Source organism: Amblyraja radiata, chromosome 17, assembly GCF_010909765.2.
Source record: "Amblyraja radiata isolate CabotCenter1 chromosome 17, sAmbRad1.1.pri, whole genome shotgun sequence".
Classification (NCBI taxonomy): Eukaryota; Metazoa; Chordata; class Chondrichthyes; order Rajiformes; family Rajidae; genus Amblyraja; species Amblyraja radiata.
The window spans coordinates 13,050,302-13,077,794 of record NC_045972.1 but is presented as its reverse complement, the minus strand read 5'-3'; the positions used below and the strand labels follow the sequence as shown (position 1 = coordinate 13,077,794).

The 27,493-nt window shown below is 43.8% G+C and overlaps 1 protein-coding gene across 1 annotated transcript in view; it reads right to left on the bottom strand.

Annotated features, from left to right (window-relative positions):
• Positions 1-11,071: 11,071 nt before the first annotated feature.
• bco1 (beta-carotene oxygenase 1) overlaps positions 11,072-27,493 on the bottom strand; it is a 40,167-nt gene continuing 23,745 nt past the window's right edge. Inside the window, exons 8-11 of the mRNA XM_033035761.1 lie at positions 24,843-24,948; positions 20,825-20,919; positions 17,289-17,400; positions 11,072-12,848 (exon numbers count right to left, since the gene is read on the bottom strand). Of these exons, the coding sequence (XP_032891652.1) occupies positions 12,679-12,848; positions 17,289-17,400; positions 20,825-20,919; positions 24,843-24,948 (483 nt within the window). The 3' untranslated portion in view covers positions 11,072-12,678. The remainder of the gene's footprint in view (positions 12,849-17,288; positions 17,401-20,824; positions 20,920-24,842; positions 24,949-27,493) is intronic.

Here is a 27,493-nt window from a genome sequence, read left to right as displayed (position 1 = left end):
ACTGACAACAATCTACAATATGCTCCTGTGCAAACCTGGATTACAAATACACTGGCAACAATTGATTAGAACATATTGATGAATTACAGCCTCAGAGAACATACAAGATTTTAATAGTCCTCATGAAAACCATCTAAACAATTGCCTGCATCACTGGGCAACCTATTAAAATGTTAACCCTTGACTTCATGCTGACTGAATGTTAAAGATAACACAAACAGTTGTCGCTCCTTCAGTAAAGAGACATGTGCAGAGTTGAGATAATAGGCCATCATTAAATTGAAAAAAACTACCACAGACAGCCTATTTACCTGAAAAAAGGAAGCTTTCATTATAATGGTGCAGGCAAAGGATCAGACGCAATCTTATTTTACAGAGTAGCCATCATTCTGCCATTTTTTTAATCAGTTTCAGGGAAAAGGGGTCCATTCAGCTTTATTTTCTATCAATTCCCCAAATACACTGCTTGTCTCCAGTACAATTGCACTTCCGTTGCTTTCCTTTGTGGACATTTGTCCAGCTCTATGTTTCACATTGATAACATTGAGGAATAGATTCAGCAGTGTTCCATAATCCCCTTTCATTCCGCTCACTCCACTACTCCTGGATAATCCAAGCCATCGTGTGGAAACAATTCTAACTCAAATCTCAACCCAATGGGCTGCCGGCTCCGTGATCAATATCTATATGCTAGGGATTCAAGGTCTTTGAGAAACTTCGGAGACTATTTGAAGTTGGTCTCATTCAGAAAATGTAAAGTTTTATATTAATCTTTTGGGCCACAACAGATGAATTAGTGAAGGTACACAAAATTGCTGGGGAAACTCAGCGGGTGCAGCAGCATCTATGGAGCGAAGGAAATAGGCGACGTTTCGGGCCGAAACCCTTCTTCAGACTTAGTCTGAAGTGAGTCTGGTCATGATGGTCAAAAACCCACTTCCTAAAACATACGAGTTACTTTGACAAATATTAAAAAGGTTTGTTTTATTCAGGTAATAAGTACTGAAGAACATTTTAGTGCTTTCTCATTACAACTTCACAAGCTAATTTGTCAGAACTTGAGGAAGCAGCACAGTCCAAGGGCATGGAGCTGGTGGTTGGGAAGTTAGGACGATGTGGGTGGGTGTGGGGAGGAGGGGAAAAAAGGGGGGGGGGGGAAGTAAATGGGTGGGGAGGGGGGGGGGGGTGGACGAGGGATGGGAGGTAAGTGTATGAAGGGAGGAAAAGGAGCAGGGTAAAGGGGAGGATGTGGGAGTACACCGGAGTTGGGGCAGAGAAAAGAAAGGGGAGGTGGAAGCAGAGGTGGGGGGGGGGGGGGGGATGGGGGGGGGGGGAGAGGGGGCTGAAGTGGGGGCAAAGTCAGCGAACTCACTGTTTATAACTTTCTGGATGTGCCAAAGATGAGGTGTTGAGGATGCTGAGTCGGAGTGGAAGTGACGCCTTTCACTCAGCTACCTCTTACCCCTCTGCAGTGCCACCAGACTTGCATCTGCCTTTACAGATCCAGTTACATCAAACTTGACACATTCCCATTTGCAGACTGGAAGTAAATGAATGGGGAAAAAACGTCTACAAGAAAAGTAGTGCGGCACATATTAATATTTAAATTCAGTAAGCTTCAATGTGTTTATTTGTTTAAGTCTTGGCTGTTCTGGAAAGTTTCTGTGTGTCAAACATTGTTCATAATCATTTAATTTCAATAATAACTTTGACAGTCTGGGACTGGACCTCGCTTGTTGTCAAAGCTGTTCTGTGGACATGCTTTATCACTCAGTCCAAGAGAAACCCTGAGTTACATGAGACCACAGTGGACCATGCTTGGATCCCAGGGGAAGCTGCTTCTCAGTGAAGGTGCTTAGAAACAAACTGGAGGAAACAGCACAGTCCAAAGCCATGGAGCTGGTGGTTGGGAAGTCTTCAGAAGATCCACCCCTTGGTGTTCTGAGCCTCAAACTCATGGTTACGGGACGGCAGATGGCACAATGGGCTAAGTGTTCGGCTGGCAACCGGAAGGTAGCCGGTTCGAATCCCGCTTGGAGTGCATACTGTCGTTGTGTCCTTGGGCAAGACACTTCACCCACCTTTGCCTGTGTGTGAATGTGTGTGAGTGATTGGTGGTGGTCGGAGGGGCCGTAGGCGCAGATTGGCAGCCACGCTTCCGTCAGTCTGCCCCAGGGCAGCTGTGGCTACAGAAGTAGCTTACCACCACCGAGTGTGACTGAGGAGTGAATGAATAATGCGATGTAAAGCGCCTTGAGTATTAGAAAGGCGCTATATAAATCCCATCCATTATTATTATTATTACTTCCTCCTCCAGCACAAGTTGGAATCTGCAACTAATCCTTGTGATGAGACATTAATGTCTTTGGAAGCTAAACGTTAAGTCAAATGGGGTTTATTGACACGTGCACAAGTACTTGAGGTGCAGGTACAATGGAAAATCTTGCTGAATCCAGCAGCATGTCAGGCACATAGACTTAGACAACATATAAAATCACAAATGATACATAAACTTACATGTAAATTTTGCAAGTTGGTGAAAAGAAGGCTGTGCAAAGAACAAGGCATTAGTTAGTAAAAGAGGCCGATGGTAGTGCAAAGAGGAGGTCTGTTGCGTTCCATTGCCAACGTAGGATTAAAGTTGAGTAAGGTCTGTTAAATAACCTTACAGTTGTAGGAAAGTAGTTGTTCCTGAACCTGGCGGTGTTGAACTTCAGGCTTCTGCACTGATCAGTCGCTCTGTCCTCCTGCTTAAATGTTATCTTTGTAAGCTCCGTTGTCAACTTCCCCTTTCTAGCAATGATCTATTCTACATTTTCGTTGGAACCTCATCCCCTTTGATGTCTCATTTTCACACCTCACACTTCCATATCTCTGTGTCTCCCTCCCCCCTGACACTCAGTCTGAAGAAGGGTCTTCACCCGATACGTCACCCATTCCATGTATCCAGAGATGCTGCCTGTCCCGCCGAGTTACTCCAGCATTTTGTGTCAACCTTCTGTACTTCCTGCTCAACTGTTGCAGCAAGAAGGGGGCATGGCCTTGGTGGGAATCCTTGATGGTGGATGTTGCTTAATTAGTCTAACTTGCTTAATTAAAGCTGCTTTCAACGAAGGGAGGGCTGCACCCTTGCTGCATGGGGCTGAGTTCACCACTCTCTGCAGGCTGTTACATTCCAATCCATTGGAATGACTGCACCAGGCATGCTGCAACCAGTCAGGATGCTTTCCACGTTGCATTTATTGATGTTTGTTAAAGTATTCATGATATGCTAAATCGCTTTAAACCTCTGTACATCAAACAATGAAACAAATTTGTTATCAGTATTAATATTAAGTAACTTAAACCTTCGCAATTACGAGATCTGTGAATTGTACAACATACAGCACTTGGGTCTCAACCCAAAACATTGCCTATTTCCTTTGCTCCATAGATGCTGCCTCACCTGCTGAGTTTCTCCAACATTTTTGGCTACCTTCGATTTTCCAGCATCTGTAGTTCCTTCTTCAGCACTTCAAAGAGTATACCTTTACACTTTCTGACCAGCTATTATCCTTGCACTCTTCAATTATATTTGAAGGAAAGCAATGAATTACCTTAAAAATGCTTCAGGATAGTTAGTCAATTCAAAGCTAGTTTGATTGAACTTGAAAGATTCCTCTGTAAATGCTTATGTGAGATGAGATGGAACAAGCTGCTTCATAAACAAGCACCTGCAACATGAATTGCCTTTTAAATTCATCGTTCAGAACCAGATTGTCACTTGCAGTCAGTGAGGTCTCTCCTGGAGAGAGACTATTAAGGAGTTAATAGGAGTGAATTAATTAATTAAGGAGTGAATTGAGTGTCACCAGGAAGCCCACGTGGCCAAAGATGGCATCTCTAAACAAAATGCATTAAAAATAAGTTGTTTGTCTTGAAGATTAGGATCTCGCAAAAAGATTTGAAAAGCAGAATGCATTTCAAACATTGAGCAATATTTTGCAAACTGCATGTCATTGTTGATCAGGTTGCTAAAAATCAGAAATAGATTTTGAATGAATTTTTTTTCCAAAATTAGTATATTTCTTTTACTTATTTTTATTCCTGCACCGTGTGTTTTCCTGTTGCATTGGGTCTGATTATATTTTCTTATTTTGACATTACAAGATGGGTCTTCCCTAATATTTCAGTTACCCTCTGCCTGGAGTCGAAATTGTTTTTTACTCGCAATAAGCCATTACATATTTCAAGTGGAAACATTCCATGGCAGAGCGTTAAGGTTGGGAGCGTTGTGCAGCCGGAGTAGAGAATGGGGTGGTGAGGGAGAACAGCAGGATGCAAATTGTGTAGGAAGGGTCTGCAGATGCTGGTATAAACCGAAGATAGACACAAGAAGCTGGAGTAACTCAGCAGGACAGGCACTATCTCAGAAGACGAAGAAGGGCCTCGTCCCGAAACGTCACCCCATTCCATCTCTCCAGAGATGCTCGCTGTCCCGCTGCGTTACTTTTATGTCTAGCTCTAGCAGGATATAAATTATTATCATGTGTAAGCAATTGGACAACTTGGGGAAAATGAATTAGGCATGTCAAATATTTTGCACGTGGAAAATTTATTGCTTTGAGAAAACAAAAACAAACTCGCTCCTTTTTGTTAAATATCAATTACATTCAAGTTTCAATAGATCCCCTTTCCCTATCAGCTGAAAGTGTGCCTCGTTGCAGTTGATTTACTGCCCTGGCTACAGTCTTGCACTTGCCTGTTGAAACCAGATAAATGGTTCATTCTCAGCACAGCTAATGGCTCCACAAATCACCTTATTGTTGGGCGAGTACTACGACCAGAATGTTTGAATTATTGCCCTGTTTGTATTCTGATTTATCCAAATTCTAAGAATTAGATATCACTGTCAGAGATTACACAATGATTACAAAACATAAGAAGGAATAATCTTATTCCCATGATCAGTCACATGGATATTTTGAATGCGCTTTTCTTAATTAGGATTAATGCAACATAAATCATTTAGGCTAAATGCTTTCTCAAGGAAATAAATTACTAAAATTATTTTCCGCTTGTTTTAACTTCCGATCTGAATGAGAGACCAACAGCCATTGTAACCCAAAGTTAAATCAGTGTGGACTTGCACTGTTCTGTATCATCAAGCATGGATGAGGCACTATTATTGTCTCTGAGATAACCTTAAATTAAATAATTCAGAGGATACAATGCTGTGACATTATTTCCTTTATATTCTACATAAGGGATTAGTTTCTGTAGGCATTCTGTTTGGCACAGACTTTGTAGCCCATGGGTCCTACTCCTGTGCTGTAATGTTCTATATGTTTTATCTAGACACAAAGAAATGCAGCTGCTGGTTTATCTTTAAAAAACCCCACAAAGTGCTGGAGTAACTCAGCAGGTCAAGCAACATCTCTCCAGGACGTGGACAGATGACATTTTGGATCAAAATGACCCAAAACGTCGCCTATCTGTGTCTTCCAGAATGCTGCCTGACACGCTGAGTTACTCCAGCATTTTTTTGGTTTTATGTTTTATGTATTGGTTTACCTGAAGTACTATAATGGACAAGAAGAAGAAAATCTAATTGTTTTAGTTTTCCATCAGGTGAATCAAGTTAAAATGAATAGAAAATTAACAATCCTATTTGTTCATATTTGTCACATTTTAGATTGGGTTAAGAGTGATGCTTTAACGTAGACAGTGAAGGGTAGAAAGCAACTTGCAGCAGTGTTAGTGCATTGTTTTAAAAATAAATGTAACACCTTTCAGAACCAAAATGCCCCCAACAGATTTGGAGTGCCCTGTGGTCATAAGTTCATAAGTGATAGGAGCAGAATTAGGCCATTCGGCCCACAAGGTCTACTCTGCCATTCAATTATGGCTGATCCATCTCTCCATCCTAACCCCATTCTCCCGCCTTCTCCCCATAATCTCACACACCTGTACTAATCAAGAATCTATCTATCTCTACTTTGATCATATCCACTGACTTGGCCTTCACAGCTTTCTGTGGTCCTGGGTGTCGTCCACAGAGGTGAGGCCTGACCACCATTTAGTTGTCAGTCCTACCACAGTCTTGACACAACCCTTATGGCTGGCACAGAGGTGCAACTAGGCCAGCCCCTGCCTCGCAGTGCGAGAGACCTGGATTCAGTCCTGACCTTAGGCGCTACCTGAATGGAGTTTGTGCATTTTCCCTGCACTCAAATGGATCTCTTCCGGCTGCTCCTGTTCCCTCTCACCTCCCAAACATGTGCAGGGTTATATGTTAATGGCCACTAGAAGCTGCCCCTAGTGTACCATATCTAGGCATTCTTATTCAACTGTAGTTAGCGGCTTCTCTTTCTGCCCAATTTCTATCCGTATACTGTTCCCGGCAACATTGTCTGAAAGCAACTTGTCTGTTTGTCTGGGCACATGAAGATCCCGCTCCACCTTGCCACCACAAGCCCGTTCTGTCTACTGCCTATAAAGTCCCAGGCTGCTCATGTGGAACACGGTGCTGGATGAGAAGAAATCTCCTCCAACTTATAATAAAGAAGACCAAAAACTCCAGCATAATCTTCGCTTCCTAGCCACCGACTCCATCGCTCTCCTTAACTTCTGTCTTAAACCAATGTTCACATTTTGATCATCTATTTGATCCAAAGAGAATCTTCAGAATACACACCCACATCATTGCTAAAACCACATGTTACTGTCAAATATCATGCACACACCCTATCTCGGATCACCTTGTACAGAAATCTATATTAATGCGGAAATAGTTCTTCGGCCCACCGAGTCAGCACCAATCAGCGATCATCTGGTCAATAGCACTATCCTACACACAAGGGACAATGTACCACTTAAATTGCGAGTTCTGATGATTTCAGTGACGAGCTGGACTGTTTCTACCTTCTCTTCAAACTTAAGGTTCTCCAAATACAGTTGTTTATATTCTATCGGTTGGGAGGGATATGGACCAAGCAAGGGCAAGTAGGACCAGTGTAGCTGTGACTTGTTGGCCGGTGTGGACAAGTTGTGCCGAAGGGCCTGTTTCCAACCCGTATCACTCTATGACTCCTTTACTCAACCTTTGGACATCTGCCCAAACATCCTTTTACGGCTCAAGGTAGAATCTTGTTTAATAATCCTCAAATATAACACAAGGATCAATTTGAGGCACTTTATGGGTTCACAATGTTGTTTAGTTTAGAGATACGGTATGGAAACAGGCTTGTTGGATCACCAAGTCAATGCTGATCATTGATCACCCATTTGCATTGACTTGATGTCATCCCATTTTCTCATCCACTCACAAAATATTGAGGGCAATTTTATTTACAGAGGTCAATTAACCTACACACACGCACGTCTTTGGGACGTGAGGGGAAACTGGAGCACTGGGATGAAATCCATGTGGTCACAAGAACGTGCAAACTCCACACAGACAGCATCCGAGGTCAGGATGGAAATTGGGTCCCAGGCGTTGTGAAGCGGCACCTCCACCAGTTGCGCCACTGTGCTGCCCCGTTGTTATGGTCATATGGATTTTCAATTAACACTAAATTACCTGGTCATTTATCCCTTTGCTACTGGTGGAAGTTTGCACATGGGCTGCATCATTTCCCCACATCAATGAAGTTACTACACTTTGAATGCATTCCCTCAGCCATTTGGAAAAAGCTACCCTGAGGCTAGCGGGACGATATCCTTCAGCACTTGCAGGTTCACAGTATTATGCATCAGAATTCCTTGGGGTTTCTGCTGATCCAGCATTTTGACAACCTACTGGTATTATTACTGGGCACAAACCCAGACTAGTGATATATTTTGATAGACAAGGGTATATTGTTTTCACTTCCTTCTCTTGTGTCACTCAGTAACATGTTTGTGCTGATTTGTGCTTGCCTTGTAAAAGAGCAGAAACATTTTGTTTGTGACACACTTCCCCTACTTGTGTTGATTACCCATATTGCTATCTTGCTCCAATGTGCACCAGTCGTAAACTTGTTTTACATTTAAACCTCAGTCAAAGTCTACCGACATTGAAAAAGTCTGCACGATTGGCAGAATTCCAATGGCCCAACACTCACCCCACAGGAGCGGCTTTGGCTGTGATAGCCAGAAATGGAGAGGACTATTTCTGGATACTTCACATGCCGTTTCAGTTCCAAAAATGGTTTCCAATCTGTACAAACAATTGTTACTTGAGACACAAGGAACTGCAGATGCCAGAATCTTGAGCAAAACACAAAGTGCTTGAGGAACTAACCGGGCCAGGCAGCGTCCGTGGAGGGAATGGACAGGGGACGTTTCGAGTTGGGACTGTTCTTCACACTAATGGGATAGAGGGAGTAAGCTGGAAAAGAAAGGTGGAGACAGGGCAAAGCTTGCAAGTGATAGGTGGATACAGGTGAAACATAGAAAATAGGTGCAGGAGGAGGCCATTCGGCCCTTCGAGCCAGTACCGCAATTCAGGGGATTTGATTGGCAGATGGAAGTGCCTCACTGAAGCTATAGCAACTATTTACACAGGGTTGTTGACTGATTTTTGCAAGCTGCTATTTTTTAAAATCTCTTAAAGTGACTAAAGTCCACGGGTCATGGTTTGGCAGCTATTCAAGGACTTTGTCTAGTCCACAAGCTTGGTGTGAAAGGGCACTGGCATCAGGGGTCGTGAAAGTGAATATTCCCTGTGCAGCATAGCTTGACTGGGAGAATAACCAGGGGGCATGCAGTTCAGGATAATTTCAGTTTAGTTTAGTTTAGCTTAGAGATCCAGCACAGAAACAGGCCCTTCGGCCCACCGAGTCCGCGCCGACCAGCGATCCCGCACACTAACACAATCCTACACGCACAAGGGACAATTTGTATTTATACCAAGCCAATTAAGGTACAAGTCTGTACGTCTGGATTGTGGGAGGAAACCAAAGATCTCTGAGAAAACTCACACGGTCACGGGGAGAATGAACAAACTCCGTAGAGACAGCATCCGTAGTCAGGATCGAACCCGGGTCTCTGGCGCTGTAAGGCAGTAGCTCTACCACTGCACCACCGTGTTGCCCATAAATTTGCTGGGAGAGAGATACAGTGCAGAGAATTTTTGATTGGTAGGGAGTTTGGGAAACATTTCTCTCTCCTACACCCTCATGAGGAGCAGACACTCTTGCTTCGTGCTTCTTCCGGCCATTGAAATCTCAAAGCAGTGGAAGGAGGATATGATCATATTGATGAGGTGGCTCTTGTGCAACTCTCCTGTGCCACCCACAGATATACCGCATAGACTGTACCACTAGACTAGCGATGAGCAGCTTGCCAACTCAACAAGATATTGGTACAAGAATTTGGTGACGCCACCTTTAGAATATTGTGGCCAGCTTTGGTCACCCTGTTGCAGGAAAGATGCGTTAAGCTGGAAAGGGTACAGAAGAGATTTACAGGGATGTTGCCAGGACTCGAGGGTCTGAGCTATAGGGAGAGGTAGAGCAGGATAGGACTTCATTCCTTGGAGCACAGATGGATGAGGGGGGATCTTGTAAAGGTGTACAAGATCATGAGAGGAATAGATAGACAGTCTTTTACCCAGAGTAGGGGAATCGAGAACCAGCGGTCATAGGTTTAGGGTGAGGGGGGAAAGATTTAATAGGAACCCGAGGGGCAACTTTTTACACAGAGGATGGTAGGTGTATGGTGTGAGCTGTTGGAGGAGGTAGTTGAGGCAGGTCCTATCACAACATATAAGAAACATTTAGACAGGTACATGGATAAGAGGGATGTGGTCCAGACGCAGGCAGGTGCAACTTGTGTAGATGGGGCACATTGGTCAGCAAGTTGGGCCAAAGGCCCTGTTTGTACACTGTATGACTCTATTACTCTATGACAGTAAGCACAGAGACCTGGGTTCAATCCTGAATATGGGTGCTGTCTGTATGGAGTTTGCACTTTCTCCCTGTGACCACGTGGGTTTTCTCCGGATGCTCTGGTTTCCTCCCACACGCCAGAGACGTACAGGTTTGTGATAGTGCTAGTGTATGGGGTGATCGCTGGTCGGCACGGACTGGGTGGGCCGAAGGGCCTGCTTGCACACTGTGTCTCTAAAATCAACGGTCTAAAGGATGGATCTATAGGATATCCTCGAGCTGCTCTGTCCTTTGGTGCCTGACACCCAGCTACACCATCTATCCTAGAGTGTTGAACATCCAATCCACAGTATTGAAGTTCCATCAGAGCATTGAAATGAATAGTTTCTACACTCTTGAGGAGATGCTGATCAGACATTAGAGGGAAAAGGGAATGATTGGTTAAGTTGATTGATTTGGAAAGACTGGAATCGGACTGAGTGAAGTATAAATGCTAGCATGGATTGCTTGGGCTGAATAGCCTGCTTCCAGGTTGTGTATCCCACATAATCAACAAAAAGTGACTGCACTTGTAAAGCACCGCATTGAATACAAAGGATTTGGGAATTCCTGTAAAGAACCTGAAGGTCACCTTATAAATGCTCCAAAAACACATTTATTTTCTTCTTATTGACAAAACACATGGGAATAAATATGTTTGAAATAAAAATAAAAGAAGAACAGCGTTAATTCAGACTGAAGGAGGGTTCCGACCAGAAACAAGATCTATCTGTATCTTCCAGAGATGGTACCTGACCCGTTAAGTTACTCCAGCACTTTGTGTTCTATGAGGAATTCCAGCATCTGCAGTTTATTGTGTCAGCATTGATTCTAGGTCAGCAATGGAAATGTTAATGATAAAGGTAACAGCATGGATTACACAACTTGAAGTAGTATGAAAGCTAACCCAAATTTGTTTCATTGGATTAGTACGTTTGGTGTTCTTTGTTTTCTTACGATGATTGTTGCCATCAATTCTCTTCAGCTGCAGGAAGTTATTCAAAATTGAACTTCAGTATGATCATTGTTCCAAAAAGGCACAATTGTTTAAGGGAGCAGATTTGAAGGATAGAGTTGCACTAAACTTGAGCTATTGGTCTTACACTTGCATGAGAAGACATTTGATTCCCCACTGGTGTAATGCAGAGTATGGGCAGGATTAATACGACACTCCAGCTTTGTAAATAAATGATATTTTATTGCTCATTTGGTGCAGATATCTTTAAATTTCCTCAAATTTCAAAACATACACGTTCTTTATAGAAAATAAAATGTGGCAAGTGATTTCTGATTTAATAACCCAGATGCAGCAAGAACATATCATTCCAATAGATTATTGATCCACTTAACCTATCATTTTACAATTGCTCAGTGATAATGAATACTAAAATGTCAATAACTTTGATAAAATCTGGTCTGCTGTTATGTATATACACTGGGTGACAGTGACAATGACTCAGCAACATGACAATACAAGAAGATTATTGATGTTACTCTCCCTTAGTTTACTTACCAGAGGAAATTCATCCATCAGATTGAAATAGCAGGACCCTGTACACTTGCCCAATGCATATCCTCACGTAGCACAGACAGTTTACACACTTCACCCAACATTTGGGCAACAATATATTAATCTAGAACATAGCCATCTTCGTATTGTCATTCCAAATGCAACTTTAACAACACATGCCATGCATTTAAGCGCTGAGTTAGAATTCCATTCCAGCTGATGGGGTGACTTTTGCAAACGCTACAAGCTATGACTTTGATCCATGTTGTTGGTTTCTCAGGAGCCCCTCTTTCAGAGGTTCACAACCTTCTGTGAAACAACACTGAGCATTGAGCAGCTATGTTATACATGAGGCTATTGAGGAACTTGATCATAAATCTAGTTGTGAACCTGATCATCGGTTTGGCAATTAGATTTCAATGCGACTGGGAAATATAACAATTCAATGAGATAATTAAAATAATAAATATTTCATTGGTCTACTTGTTAGCTATCCATTTTACATTCCATTTATGTCCTTTTCCACATTTCATGGCTTCAAAACCTTTCTTTATTTTCATACCCTGTGATGCTATTTTTCCTGACACTGTCTTCCCTTAAACAGTAACAATATGTGTATTGTTGTAGTTTCTCCTTCTTGTTTAAACATACGCAGGTTGGTTCAATTCCATAACTATGTACAATCTCAATTATTTTGAAAGCATTAAATTATATTTATATAATGTATGATGGAAATATAACTTCAAAAATTGACATTTTTCTGTTGATCACAATTGAAAATGTCAGTAATTAGACATTTTAGCTCGAACACAAACCATCAAAGCCTTTGCTAAATTATCTTACAGTAGGCTTTCATGTTGACTACTTATCTTATGGCAAAAAAAATCACTTAGAAAGTAGGGCAATGCTTTAATATCTGTAACCTTAAATCATGTCTTAGTACATATAAATCCATTTAAAATATACTAATTAACTTCCAGTCAACCGTAATTCTATTTTATGTCCCTGATCACTGAATGCTCACATTGGCGTTCTCCTTATTTGTACATTTATTGCATTTTGGTTGCGAAATGACTTGATTGACTGAAAACATTTCTCACAACAGCTTCACCCAACAGGACTGAATCTGAATTGCCATTAATTTCTCGTTACTCACAGGAAGTTTGCCAACGCAAGATACAAGAGTTTTCTGCCCTTTATTTTCTGTCCAACAACTTGCTAGTGTGGTAGTTCAATAGAGTGGCCATCCAATTGTTCTCCTTCACAGGCAGCATACTTTTAAATGTTTGCGCTTAGCTCCGTCTCGGGAATAAATATACCATGAAGATCCAGATGCATATCAGCGCTAACAGAAGCTCGGCCCACTTCTTTGAATGTTTTAGCATCAAGCACAAGTAAAAATGAAGATTTCTTGGCATCAGTAGATACAATGCAAGATAACAGGACACCTGAAAAGGTATACAGAGGAAAACTTAAATCTAAGGTATACTTAATGATTTTTTTAAATATGTACAGTATTTACTTTGATTTAGGTGGTGCCAGCAAGTGGCTGCCTCATCAACAGTCTGTCTGTCCTTCTCTTTTTGTTATTTTAAGTACGTGTTAAAGAGGATGTTTTAGTGTTCCTTGGTTTGTTTTATGTGGGGGGTTGGGGGGACTTGTGGAAACTTTTCAATCTCTTACCTCGACGGAGATGCGATTTTTTTTCCGTATCGTATCTCCGTCCCCACTGCAGCCTAACATCGTGGAGTGGTGCGGCCATTCCTGGAGACCGACCCGGCGCTTCAACCGCGGGCGCGGCGCGGACTTACCACCGTGGAGCTTGTGATCCCTTTGCCGGGGATCGACTGTGGAGAGCTCCTACCACGGGGGCCTGTGGACCTGAACATCGTGGAGCCCGCGGTCCCTGGTTTGAAACTGATTCAGGAGCTCCAAGCCGCGGAGAATTTCAACCGTCCCGACGAGGGAGTTTCGAGCTCCCCGACGCGAGGGCTTCGGTTTGCCGGCTGCGGGAGCTTTGATGGCCCCGACGGCAAATGGTTCGACAGCCCCGACCGCGGGAAAATAAAGAGGGAGAAGATTGGACTTTATTACCTTCCATCACAGTGAGGAATGTGGGGAGCCGCTGTGGTGGATGTTTATGTTAACTTGTATTTTATGTGGCTGTGTGTCTTGTTGCTTTTCACTTAGTATGGCTGTATGATAACTCAAATTTCACTGCACTTTAATTGGTACATGTGACAATAAACTGACCTTGAAACCTTGAATGCAAAGATCTTTGAATGCACTCTCACGTCAAATGTATACTATTATTATCCTAATAAATAACTGCTACAGATGTAAATCATTTGGCAGAAATATTCAATCATTTTAACAATAAATTATAAATGCCCACGATCTGACTTTTTGGTTAGTGATGAATGAATAACTTAATTGTCACATGTGACAAGTCACAGTGAAATTCTTTGCTTGCAAGCCTTAACATAACAATTTATTTGTATACTGTATACAATACACAATCTACACTGTTATACAATCTATACTGTATATGGACTCCACCCTTCCTTAGGTCATCTGTTGCCGACCCTGTTTTGTTCTGGCCTTCTCTATCTTTCAGTCCGACCCGAGCCGTCACCTATTCCTTTTCTCCAGAGATGCTACCTGACCCTGCTGAGTTATTCCAGCATTTTGTGTCTATCTATACTGTATTAATGGGATCCTGAAGTGCATGCAGACCACAAAGTAACCTGCTACTTCATCTGTTGCTTAAAATTGGCCCTAAAGTTGGATTCACACTGCATTTATTTTGAAACTGCAGTAAATCACTGCATATTCCACGCGACCGGTTGCATCGTGGCTTGGTTCGGCAATTTGAGTGCCCTGGAGAGGAAAAGACTACAAAAAGTAGTAAACACTGCCCAGTCCATCATCGGCTCTGACCTTCCTTCCATCGAGGGGATTTATCGCAGTCTCTGCCTCAAAAAGGCTGGCAGTATCATCAAAGACCCACACCATCCTGGCCACACACTCATCTCCCTGCTACCTTCAGGTAGAAGGTACAGGAGCCTGAAGACTGCAACAACCAGGTTCAGGAATAGCTACTTCCCCACAGCCATCAGGCTATTAAACCTGGCTCGGACAAAACTCTGATTATTATGAACCCATTTTCTGTTATTTGCACTTGATCAGTTTATTTATTCATGTGTGTATATATTTATATAATGGTATATGGACACACTTATCTGTTTTGTAGTAAATGCCTATCATGTTCTGTGTGCTTAAGCAAAGCAATAATTTCATTGTCCTATACAGGGACACATGACAATAAACTCACTTCAACTTGAACTAAAGTGAGGTAAAGTTCTTTTGATCCAGAAAACATTTAATGTCAATTTGGAGAATGCTTCATGCCAGCAATGACTTATTATGAATCTCAGGTCTTTGTTTAACCACAAAGAGTGAATGTCGTTCAGATTTGCTAACTATAAAGTAGATCTAATGATCACTCTCATTTTTCCAGATAACAAATAATGGGAAATGTTTTGCTGTTGGCATTTACACCTCCTTTTTATTAGCTTCATGGAACTATTAATATCAGAGTACCATTATATGGCAGGAATCTACACACTTCGTGAAAGCCCATAAACCTTTGACCTCGATCTGTATAATCCATTCTTCTACTTCATACATAGAGCATTGCACAATTCTCCAGTTAACGCATTCTTTATTCTTAGTCCACCCACCACTGTATCTGTTTCAATGATAGGAGATTAGGAACTGTGGCTGGTGGAAGAGATAAAGGCACCCGTGTGTACAAGTCACTAAAACATAAGAAACAGGTACAAAATGTAACCAAAGGTCAGTGGAATGTTGGCAAAAACCCACAGGTTAGGAGTTCCCAATTGAGGAAGTGACAGTTCAGTTGCACAGAGACATGATCGAACCTCATCTGGAACATTGTGTTCAAGTTTGAGCATGAAAGGTCACAAGAAACATGCATTGGATGGGTTACATCCAAGATTCACCAGAAAGATACCATGGGGTAAAAGTTTAAATCAAGAGGTCAGATTGCATAAATTAGCCTTGCATTCTTTGAGGCTAAGATCGATGGCTTGAATTAATCAGGCAACTAAAATAATGGAGAAATGCCTGTGCTACAGTATCCAGAACAATGGGGTACTTTCTTAGATCTTTCAGAAGCCAAATTGGTAAGGACTCAATCATCAAAGATGGAAAGCATCTCTCTCGAAAAATCGTGCATGTTTGGATCAGAAAAATGACAATTAGGGACACGTTTATCAGACCCAGGTTTGCCTCACTCAAACTGCATTTGAAGTTTACCATACTATGGACATTTTTTTCCCTTAGGATCCTTTACATTGAGATCATCAATTAATCCTGTCTCATTAGACAAAGCTAGATTTTAAAAGTTTACTCCATGTTTGATTTCCTGATGTATTGCTCTAAGAGATGGTCCCAAAAACTTTCCATGAATTTGCCCTCAGACAACTTGATTTGTCCAATCCATCTGGGAATTAAAATCCACCATGAAACTGCATACTTCCCCAGCAAATCTTCATTATTTCATAAAATATATTGTCCCACTATAACGAGTTCTATATACAGTAATACTCCCACCTGATACTTCTTACCCTTACCATTTCTTATTTCCAACCAAAGTGATTCTACATCTTGAGCTTCCAATTTTAAAACATTTTTCAATTTCAAGGAGCTGACAGGAACAGCTGAAGAAGGGTCTCGGCCCGAAATGTCACCCATTCCTTCTATCCAGAGATGCTGCCTGTCCCGCTGAGTTAAGGCCCTATCCCACTTTCCTGAGTTACTCACGAATTCTCCCGAGTTTTCCCCTTGATTCGAACTCGGGGAAAGTCGGGTAATGTCAGTAGCGAGCTCGTAAGAACCCGTAGGTGTCCGTAGATGTTAGCTAAGACCACCTTGGAGATCACTGAAGTATTTTCAGGTGAGGGTCCCGCTGAAGAGTGTTTTTGGTTGTGTGGCTGGCACCAACAAGGAATCAGCTGAAGCTTTTGTTTGTCAGGGAAAGCCTGCTGGGGTGGTGGTGAGGATTTAGAATAGAGGCCGTAAGAATGTTGTGGCTCAAAAAATACCGTTAGAACCAACTTTGGAAGTGTTATTGGTTGGACATCCAAGCGCCAGGGAATGTTGGCCTGCTAAAACATTACACATTCCTTTGTGAATTGCACACTCAGCCTCCTATCGCGGCCTATGCAAATTGCTCAGCAGGTTACTCACTATTTGAGGTGCTAGATGCTCTTCAAAAGTTATTGGAGCAGAATTATGCCATTCTGACCATCAAGTCTACTCTGCCATTCAATCATGGCTCATCTATCTTTCCCTGTCAACCCCAACCTCCTGCCTTCTCCCCATAAACCCTGACAACCGTACTATTCAAGAATCTGCCAATCTCCGCAATAAAAATATCCATTCACTTTGCCTCCACAGCCTTCTGTGGTGATGAATTCCAAACATTCACCACGCTCTGACTAAAGAAATTCCTCCTCATCCCCTTTCTAAAGGTACGTCCTTTTATTCTGAGGCTATGGCCGCTGGTCCTAGACTCTCCCACTAGTGGAAACATCCTCTCCTCATCCACTCTATTCTGGCTTTTCACTATTCGGTAAGTTTCAATGAGGTCCTCCCTTATCCTTCTAAATTCCAGCGAGTACAGGCCCAGTGCCGTCAAACACTCATCGTATGTTAATCCATTTCACCATTTCATTTCCTTTCTGGTGGATTGTGCCTGGGGGTGGGGGGGATGAATTGTCTTCAAAACTCATCTTTTAATTACTTCTACAACCAGAGTTTTGTACGGCTGCTCGCATCGGTTTTAGCCAAGGAACCCTCACCATCATCCTCGTCTTTGGCATCCGGAGCTTTGACAAACACTGGCTCAGCGGGCCAGCAATGTTCTTCCTCCCACTCCAGGCAACTCCTGGTCAGAATGTCACATTTAATTATCTGGAAGAATAAAGGATTTTTAGACATAATGACAACAGCATGCAGTGGAACGACTTTAAGCGAGTCCGTTTCCATTAATTGCATTTAAATGCTGAAAAATAAATAAACTTCGGAATAGGAAAGGAAATTCAGGCTCCCACCACCATCTGGCACAGAGCTACTGTCCTGCACCGACTCACGCACTTTGTATTTCCTCCCAGACAGAGTGGGGCAGTGCAGATTAACGGTTAGCTCCCAAAGATATAACAAACACACTAGAAATGCAATTGCACAAGGGGACGATTGTTCCTTGCCGAGGGAAGGAACAAAGGAGGAATCAGCGGGGGGGGGGGGGGGGGAGAACAATGGACAAAGGAGGACCCGGCTTGGGGGGCCGGGGGGAACACTGTGAGGGGGGTGGGTGGGGGAAGGGGGAGAACAAGAGGGGATCTGGCGTGGATACTGTGTATACTTTGTCAGCCCCCACATGTGGCAACTTTTGCTTACCTTGGGTACGTACGCAAGCAAAGAATTTCACTGTGACTTGTCAAGTGATAATAAAGCATCAATCCACTAATTAATTAATTAATTGATTTGTTCGATGAGAGCATCTAAAGGCAATTTCTTAATACAAATTTAAAAGCTTGTGTCAGACGAGGTTACAGACTAAGTGTTTGTACAAATGTGGGTTTAAGCCTAGGTTAAGTTTAAAGATACAGCATGGAAACAGGCCCTTCTGCCCAGCCATTGATCCACCCACTGGCACAGGTTCCATGTTTTTCAACTTCCTCATCTGCTCCCTAAACACGAGAGGCAATTTACAGAGGGGGGGCCAACAAAACTACAAACCCGCACATCTTTGGGATGTGGGAGGAAATGGAGCACCCGTGGAGATGACCTACACCATCACAGGGAGGGCGTGCAAACTCCGCACGGACAGCACCGGAGGTCGGTCTAGTTTAGAGATGGCAGCATGGAAAGAGGGTCCTCATTCCATCGAGTCCACGCTGATGAGCGATCACCCGTGCACTAGCTCTACCCTACACACTAAGGATAATTTACGGAAGTCCATTCATCTACATACCCACACATCTTTGGTGAAGTGGGAGTAAACTGGAGCTTCCTCAAGTAACCCGCGGAGTCACAGGGAGAATGTGCAAACTCCACACAGACAGGGTTGAACCAGGGTCTCTGCACTGTGAGACAGCAGCTTTAACAGCTGCGTCACGGGGCCACCAACAGTTGAAGAGACTTGACTGGTAAAAGAGCCATGGAGTGCAGGTGGTCTGGCTGGTTGGGTGGACTGGACAAGATGCGAGTGACTATTTTAACCACCATGTCACTCTCATTGCCACTGATCTACAACTCCTTCCGCGCAGGAAGACGCTTCCAGCTTCCAGAGTGCCCAATAGCACAAGAGATGTCGTCACAAGGATCGGTGCAGATATAAGGTCCGTGGGAAAGACTCGAAGGAAGGGGAATGAAATTCCAAGGCACGAGAGGACTTGCCGTTCCCTGCGGAGCTTGGAGATGTATTCATTCTACCCGTTTCCTTGAGTTTTAACTTGCGTCCAATCTCTGTCGCGCAAGTATGTAAATTCGGGACAAAGCGCCTGGAGGAACTCAGCGGGCCAGGCAGCATCTGCGGAGGGAAATGGACAGACTTCACGTTGGTTCAAAACTCTTCCTCGGGCAATGTGTCTCTATGTAAAGTTGTATAGGAAAGAACTGTAGATGCTGGTTTAAATCAAAGATAAGACACAAAATGTTGGAGTAACTCAGCGTAAATCCTCACTGAGTTACTGCAGCATTTTGTGTCTGTCTCTATGTAAAGTCAGGCCTTGTAGTTGTGCATTGTTCAGCGCACAGAATAGATGCAGAAGACTGCATTGGAGCTTGTGAATCTGGTGCTGCTTTGTGAACTAGGTGGAATAGAAATTATTTTACTCAAGTCAGAATCCATTCCCCACTTATTACAGCAGCCAGTAAAGATGAAAGGCAGTACCATCTGGCTGCAAAATTACAATACTAGGAAATTATACTTGAATGTGCCAACATTCAGATATTGTTGATGCTTAAGTACTTTTGTATGTGTGCCTGCGGTAAAATACATGCCTACCAAAGGTCGTGCCAGAAATATAACATAGATTTGTTTCGCACTGCAAGGCCAACTAATTCTGGATGGAAGGTAAACCTGTGCAAATACATACATCTTCTGTGAAGGCAAATGGTACTGCCAAATAAATCAAATGGACCTCCCTTTTCCACCTTTCCTGCTCATATGACTTAAGGGCCTGTCCCACCAGCATGCGACTGCATGCGGCGAGCGCGACCTAACGTGGTCGCTTGAGCCGTATGGCCTCACGGGGCCGGTCCCACTCCGATCGCCGGAGCCGTATGGAGTTGCGCGGGGCTGGTCCCGACATCGCGCGGGACTCTGAAAAACTGACGCTGTCCAAAGATTCAGTGCGGCAACGGCCTGTCGGCCCACAGCCGCATTGATGCCGTACGCAGCGCCTCTACGGACGTACGCAGCATCTCAACACTGTAAGCAGCGTCTTGACGCCGTACGCAGCATCTTGACGGCGTATGCCTAGCGCGTGGCGTTGCGCGATTACGTCACCGCCCGGCGTGCCGTTGCGTGATGACGTAACCGCCCGACGCCGTGAGACGTCCAAATTCAGTCGGCTCGCCTCCTGCCCAGCTGATTGGTGAGTATGATGTCGGGACCAGACCCGCACAACTCCAGACAGCTCCGCGGTTGGAAGTGGGACCGGCCCCGCGAGGTCGTACGCCTCAAGCCACCACGTTTGGTCACGCTAGACGCATGCAATCACATGCTGTTGGGACAGGCCCGTTATGAACTTTCTCCCCCCTTCTCCAATCAGTCTGAACAAGGGTCCTGATGGAAATATCACCTAATCATTCCTTCCACAGATGCTGCCTGACCTGCTGAGTTCCACCAGCAGTTTGTGTTTCACTCGAGATTCCATCATCTGCAGTCTCTCGAGTCTCAAAATCAAATGCATGTGTAGGTCTTCTAAGGTCTTGCTGAAACAAGCCAGTCTATGATGCAGACCTTGCATGGTTGCAAGGGCTTTCAATGATTCAATGATACTTTATTCTCACATGTGCCTAGGTACAGTGACATTCTTTGTTTTTGCATACAATCCAGTAAATTCCTACGGCAGACCACACCCAGGCAGTACAGAAAGAGTCGCCACGTTTCTTGGGCCGACAAAGTTACAAAAAGTTAATCGAGTGGTCTATCTCGACTGCAGAGGTACAGGAATTGAGGAGTAAAATCACCGCCCGTTTGAAAGATACAAATGATTCGATTCAGTTCATAAAAAGCAATGACCACTCAATGCTGAAGAATCCCACGGCATGGAACACTATCCCCCGTGTTACATTTTATTTGTATCGTATATATTTATAATTTTACCTTTGTTGGGATTGGTTGCCACAGAACTTTGGATGCGTAAATGTATCTGTACATCTTGCCATTGTAATCGTAGTTTATCCGAGGAAGCTCTATTCCTGGACAAAAGTAATAGGTGGTGCAATTAATTTGCATTACTGTGCATCTACTGTAATTCTAAAGGATTTATCTTACCAAATAAGTATGAATCTTCAATTTATACCTGAAATGTTAAGACTTTATTTTCTGTTTAACACAGTAATTCATATTTCTTCTGGATCAATACAGTTGGAAAACTGATAATTGATTCATATGCTTTCAATGCAGCAGCACAATTTTAAACATGTTAACTACCTACCCATTTTCCATGCTCCTGCCTTTCCCATTCATAGTTTACCTAAGATTGGGAATGCTCTTGGGCCTGAACAGAGAACAAACTTCCATTGTGTTCCCTTTATCATGTATCTGTACACTTGGAAAGGCTCGATTGTAATCATATATAGCCTTGTCGCCGACTGGTTACCATGCAACAAAAGCTTTTCACTGTACCTCGATATGCACGTGACAATAAACTAAACTCAATTTAATTTGACTCATCATTGTCTTCTCAATCTAGGACTTCATTCTTTGGAATGTAGAAAGCTTCTACACAACTTCTACACATCTAGATTAAAAATGTCTTATAAAAGTGGTGTATAAAGAACCAAGGATCAAAAACCAGAGGACATAGGCTTAAGGTGAGAGGTGCAAGATTTACTAGGAACTTGAGGGGCAACTTTTTTACTCAGAGGGTGGTGGTAAATGGAACGAGGTGCCAGAGGAGATAGTTGAGGCATCTGAATGACACTTGGACAGGTATATGGATAGGAAATGTTTTGAGAAATATTGTCGACATTCAGGGAAATGGTACTAGCTTAGAAAGGGCCTTAGTTGCATGGATGAGTTGGGCCAAATGGCCTATTTCCATGCTGCATGATTCCATGATTCTCTCTGTATAGAATCTCAAACTTCCAAGTTCTTGAAAGGCAGCAAATAACTACCAAGTTCTAATCCCTACTGCGATCTTAAGAGCATGCCATGAACCCTACTTTACTAACTAATCTATTTATTGGAGGTGATGGCTAAAATGTGGGCATCACAGTGGCACATCTAATCAAGCTGCTCCATCATAGCTGCAGCAACCCAGGTTCAATCTACATCCTTGGCTGTCTTTGTGGAGTTTGCACATTCTCCGTAGATCTTGCTGGCTTCCTCCAGCAACCATGACCATCTCCCACTTCTAAAAACATGCAGGTTGGTAGATGAGCTGTCCACTGTAAAACCCCCTTGTGTGTAGGTGAGCAGTATTAGAAGAGAATGCAGCAAGGATAAAACGGGCTAGGGTAGATCAGATTAGTTTAGTTTAGAGCTACAGCGCGGAAACAGGCCCTTCGGCCCACCGAGTCCGCACCGACCAGCGATCCCCGCACACTAACACTATCCTACACAAACTTGGAACTATTTACATTTATACCAAGCCAATTAACCTACAAACCTGTACGTCTTTGGAGTGTGGGAGGACACCAAAGATCTCAGAGAAAACCCACGCAGTATGGGGAGAACGCACAAACTCCACACAGACAGCAGCACCCGAGGTTGAGATCGAACCCGGGTCTCCGGTGTTGTAAGCGCTGTAAGGCAGCCACTCCACCGCTGCCCCACCGTGCCGCCCACAGAATTAGAGTAATGAATATAATTGTAAAGGGACATTTGATAATGGCAGAGAGTCAATGGGCCGAAGGGCCTGCTTCCTAACTTATTTCTCTATGACTGTAGATGGAAATGATAGCCATGATGCTGGAAGGGCTCCTTATCCCTCACTGATTTATGCTAATGGGACCATCAGAGCAAAAGAAACGTGTCCCCAAATGCCAGGTTAGATAACTCACTGAATGCTTCTCCCCGAGATTCATTCATTGAAATTTGACCGCAATCTCCCACTGTGCTTGGTGAGTGTGTAGTATTTCTCCTGCCAGCCTCTTAATCTGGACTCTAATCAGCAGGCCAAGAAGCTTATGAGTTCCCGCCTAATTATCCCTTATTTGTTGTTGTTTCCTTTTCTATTACTTCCATTGATGTTTAACGGACTCCACAAGGGGCTCCACAAGGAACTGTGCTGGCTCCATTCCTGTTTACCATCTACACCACGGATCTCCAATATAACACCAACAGCTGCTTTTTGCAGAAATTTTTGGATGACACAGCTGTTGTCGGCCTCATCAAAGGGGGCAATGAGGAGGAGTATAGAGACATAATAAGCAACTTTGTGGAGTGGAGCGCACACAATAACCTCCATCTTAACACCACAAAAACCAAGGAGATAGTTGTGGACTTCAGGAGGGGGAGGAGGAGGACTCAACCAACACCAATCACCATTAAGGGCACTGGGGTGGAGGTGGTCGCTAACCACAGGTACCTTGGTGTGCAGCTTGACAGTGAGCTGGACTGGAAGGGTCATATGGAGGCGGTGTACAGGAAGGGACAAAGTCGACTGTATTTTTTAAGGAGGCTGAGGTCATTTAACATCTGCCAACCCCTGCTGTGCAGTGTCTACCATTCAGTGGTGGCCAGTGCTCTGTTTTTTGCTGTGGCCTGTTGGGGAGATTGCGCCCGCATAGCGGACAAAAACAGACTGGACAGGCTGATCAGGAAGGCCGGCGCAGTGGTCGGGGCTGAGCAACGAACGGTCCAGCAGGTGGCAGAGGCCAGAACTCTGAACAAACTGGGTTCAATAATGACCAACCCCACTCACCCACTCCATGCCCTGAAGGTGATCAAGAGCAGCATCTTCAGTCAGAGACTGATTGCACCAATGTGCAAAACTGAGAGACATAGGAAGTCTTGTATACCAGCTGCTATAAGGTTATATAATGCGCATAAATAACTGCACTTTTTTTCATTCATTGTATTTTAACTTGTATTTTAACTTGTATTTTAACTTGTATTTTAACTTGTTAAGTATGGAAGCTATTTGAGGAAATGTGTGGTGTTATGTCTGTCTTGAAGCTGTCGTGGCACTGTAATTTCCTGTAAAGGATTATTAAAGGTATAATCAATCAATCAATAACTCTGATACCAAGGTTTCATTATAACGTGACGTTAATCTGTTGACTATTAAAAGAGAAATAAACGAGTATTAATACAAAAATAAAACATGCCGACCCACTAAATATTTCCCACATCATGTCTTTTTAGATCACTCTTAATTATAACGTCCTTACCATTTTGAGCTCTTAAAATGTGTTAGTTGCCACAAAACCTGAGCTACTTTCAACGTGCCTGCAGTCGTTAACTGTACAACTCCTCCCCCTTCTATTGCGGGGTAGACTGACCCTTGTCCCCCTCCCCAATCTTTGCACATCCCCAATCCTTTCCACTCGCCGCTTTAATTTAATTTCTTGTATTTTTTGTTTTATGACTGTTGGCAGATCAATTTCCCACTTGGGATAAATAAAGGGAGAGTTGCTGCCTCACAGCGCTTGCAGCGCCAGAGACCCGGGTTCGATCCCGACTATGGAGGCTGCTGAATGGAGTTTGTACATTCTCCCCGTGACATGCGTGGGTTTTCTCAGAGATCTTCGGTTTCTTCCCACACTCCAACGAATTACAGGTTTGTAGGCTAATTGGCTTGGGTTTGTACACTTGGTATAAGTGTAAATTGTCCCTAGTGTCACTGGATGGATTTGAGAGAGAGTTAGATAGAGCTCTAGGGGCTAGTGGAGTCAAGGGATATGGGGAGAAGGCAGGCACGGGTTATTGATAGGGAACGATCAGCCATGATCACAATGAATGGCGGTGCTGGCTCAAAGGGCCGAATGGCCTCCTCCTGCACCTATTTTCTATGTTTCTATGTGTGTGGGCTTGTGTTAATGTGTGGGGATGGCTGGTCGGTGTGGACTCGAGGGGCCTGTTTCCGCGCTATGTCTCGAAACTAAAATAAATATTTCACTTTATTCAGCATAAATGTCCTTCCTGTCAACGCCACAACATAAGTACTTGTTACCTTCAAATAACACTTCAGGTGTGCAGTACACATATCCGTCTTGCTGCTTTAGTGCCCGTGCCGTGGTTCCATGGAGTCTGACAATGTTTGTGTCCAAGTCTATGTTCTAAGAAAGCAACAATTAATTAATGTACGCCTTCCATTTTATATCTCCTTAAACCCCGAATCTGTCGAGAAGCAGCGTATTCCCACAGTGCTATTGCACACAGTAGACTACATCTGCAAGCTTCCAACGGGATTACTTAAAGTTGGCAGATGATCAATCTCCCCATTTGGATTTCAATCTCCTCCCTATTATGACAAGATGCCCAGGCCAGTCTTGCTACACTACATTGGCCCAAGCTGGGACTGACCAAACCCAGTGGAGATCAATTTGAAACCTTCTCTATTTGAAAAACCCTACAGAGCAGTGAAAGCACTTTTGAAATTTGTTGCAGCTGGCTATTTTACAACAGTTTGTATAACTGAGGTCATTTATTTCATTAAGCTACATGACAGTATCAATAAATTGCCATACAAGGTGAACTTCCGGGCACCTCAGTGTGAATTCAACATTTGTGTTTTACATAAGGTGTGTTCGCAAAATAAAGATTAACTATTAACAATATCAATGGAGTTCTAATTTCCGTTTTCTGACAACACTCAAATGAAACTCTGCAGAAATTTCACACAGAATTTAACATATCTCTGCTAAAGTCCCCAATTGTGCAATAATCAGACAAGTGGTATGTTAGCTTTCGTAGCAAAAGGATTTGAGTATAGGAGCAGGGAGGTTCTACTGCAGTTGTACGGGGTCTTGGTGAGACCACACCTGGAGTATTGCGTACAGTTTTGGTCTCCAAATCTGAGGAAGGACATTATTGCCATAGAGGGAGTGCAGAGAAGGTTCACCAGACTGATTCCTGGGATGTCAGGACTGTCTTATGAAGAAAGACTGGATAGACTTGGTTTATACTCTCTAGAATTTAGGAGATTGAGAGGGGATCTTATAGAAACTTACAAAATTCTTAAGGGGTTGGACAGGCTAGATGCAGGAAGATTGCTCCCGATGTTGGGGAAGTCCAGGACAAGGGGTCACAGCTTAAGGATAAGGGGGAAATCCTTTAAAACCGAGATGAGAAGAACCTTTTTCACACAGAGAGTGGTGAATCTCTGGAACTCCCTGCCACAGAGGGTAGTCGAGGCCAGTTCATTGGCTATATTTAAGAGGGAGTTAGATGTGGCCCTTGTGGCTAAGGGGATCAGAGGGTATGGAGAGAAGGCAGGTACGGGATACTGAGTTGGATGATCAGCCATGATCATATTGAATGGCGGTGCAGGCTCGAAGGGCCGAATGGCCTACTCCTGCACCTAATTTCTATGTTTCTAAGTTCACAAATTATAGTAGAATTAGGCCATTCGGCACATCATGTCTACTACGCCATTCAATCATGACTGCCTCTTAATCCCATTTTCCTGCCTTCTCCCCATAACACTTGACACCCGTTCTAATCAAGAATTTGTCTATCTCCGTCTTAAAAATATTCACTGACTTGGCCTCCACAGCCCTCTTGTGGCAATAGGTTCCGCAGATTAACTACCCTCTGACTGTCCCACTTAAGCGACTTTTTCGGCAACTGCCGGCACCCGTCATAGGTCGCCGAAAATGTTCAATGTTAAAAATTCAGCGATGACCAGAAAGACGCTACGACTCTTTGGGTGACTAGGAGACCTCTCACGACCATGCAGGTGACTCCCTGCCGACATGAGTTTTCAGAACCAAGGATAACCGACCGGTAATGTTAAACACCCGCCAAACTTCACAGCTGTGTATCTCTGGCTTATTAAAAGTTGTCTGGTTTCTAAAAAGTGTCTCCACCCCTTCTCCCCCCCTCTTTTAAAGGGCTTACCCTACGTACACTGTGCTAGCCGTCTTAACCTTCCTGCTCATCACGGTGCGTGTCTGTGTGTTTCACTCTGACAGTTGCCGTTCCAGTTCCCGGTTTTTCAGGCGAGTGCCGCGAACTTGACAATCCCCGGCAGTCCGCTGAAAAATTGCCTAAGTGGGCCAGGCCCTTTAAGAAGTTCTTCCTCTGCTATGGTTGCCAACTGTCCTGTATTAGCCGGGCAAAATTGGTTTGTCCTGCATTTGACTGCTACTACTCGGGTGGAGGGGACTATCGGGTCGGAGCGCAGCATCCGGCCCCGCCTCACCCGTCCCGACATAGTGCAGCCCATGGAATGCAGCAGCAGCGACTCGCCCGTGGCCCCATTGGTCGGCAGCCCGGCCAGCTGTCCGACCTTCGGACATTCGCTTACCGCCGACACCACCACCCCTCCTTCTCATGGCCGATCATCGGTTCATGAGCTGGATGGGGTGCCGGACTTTGTGCGCAACATCGCGTGGGCCAAAACTCCTCAGCTGACCCGCCGGCTGGGCTTTGTGTGAAGTCCGGCACCCGGGCCAACTCATCATTCACCCAGCCACGGCCGAGTCGGTCAACGAATTGCCATGGGGAATTTGACCTTTTGTCCCTTATTTGGGTGTGAGAAAGTTGGCAACCCTATCCTCACCTCCTTTCTAAAAGAGCGCCCTTTAATTCTGGGGCTATGACCTCTGGTCCTAGATTCTCCCACCAGTGGAAACATCAACAGGCAAGAAATCATAATTT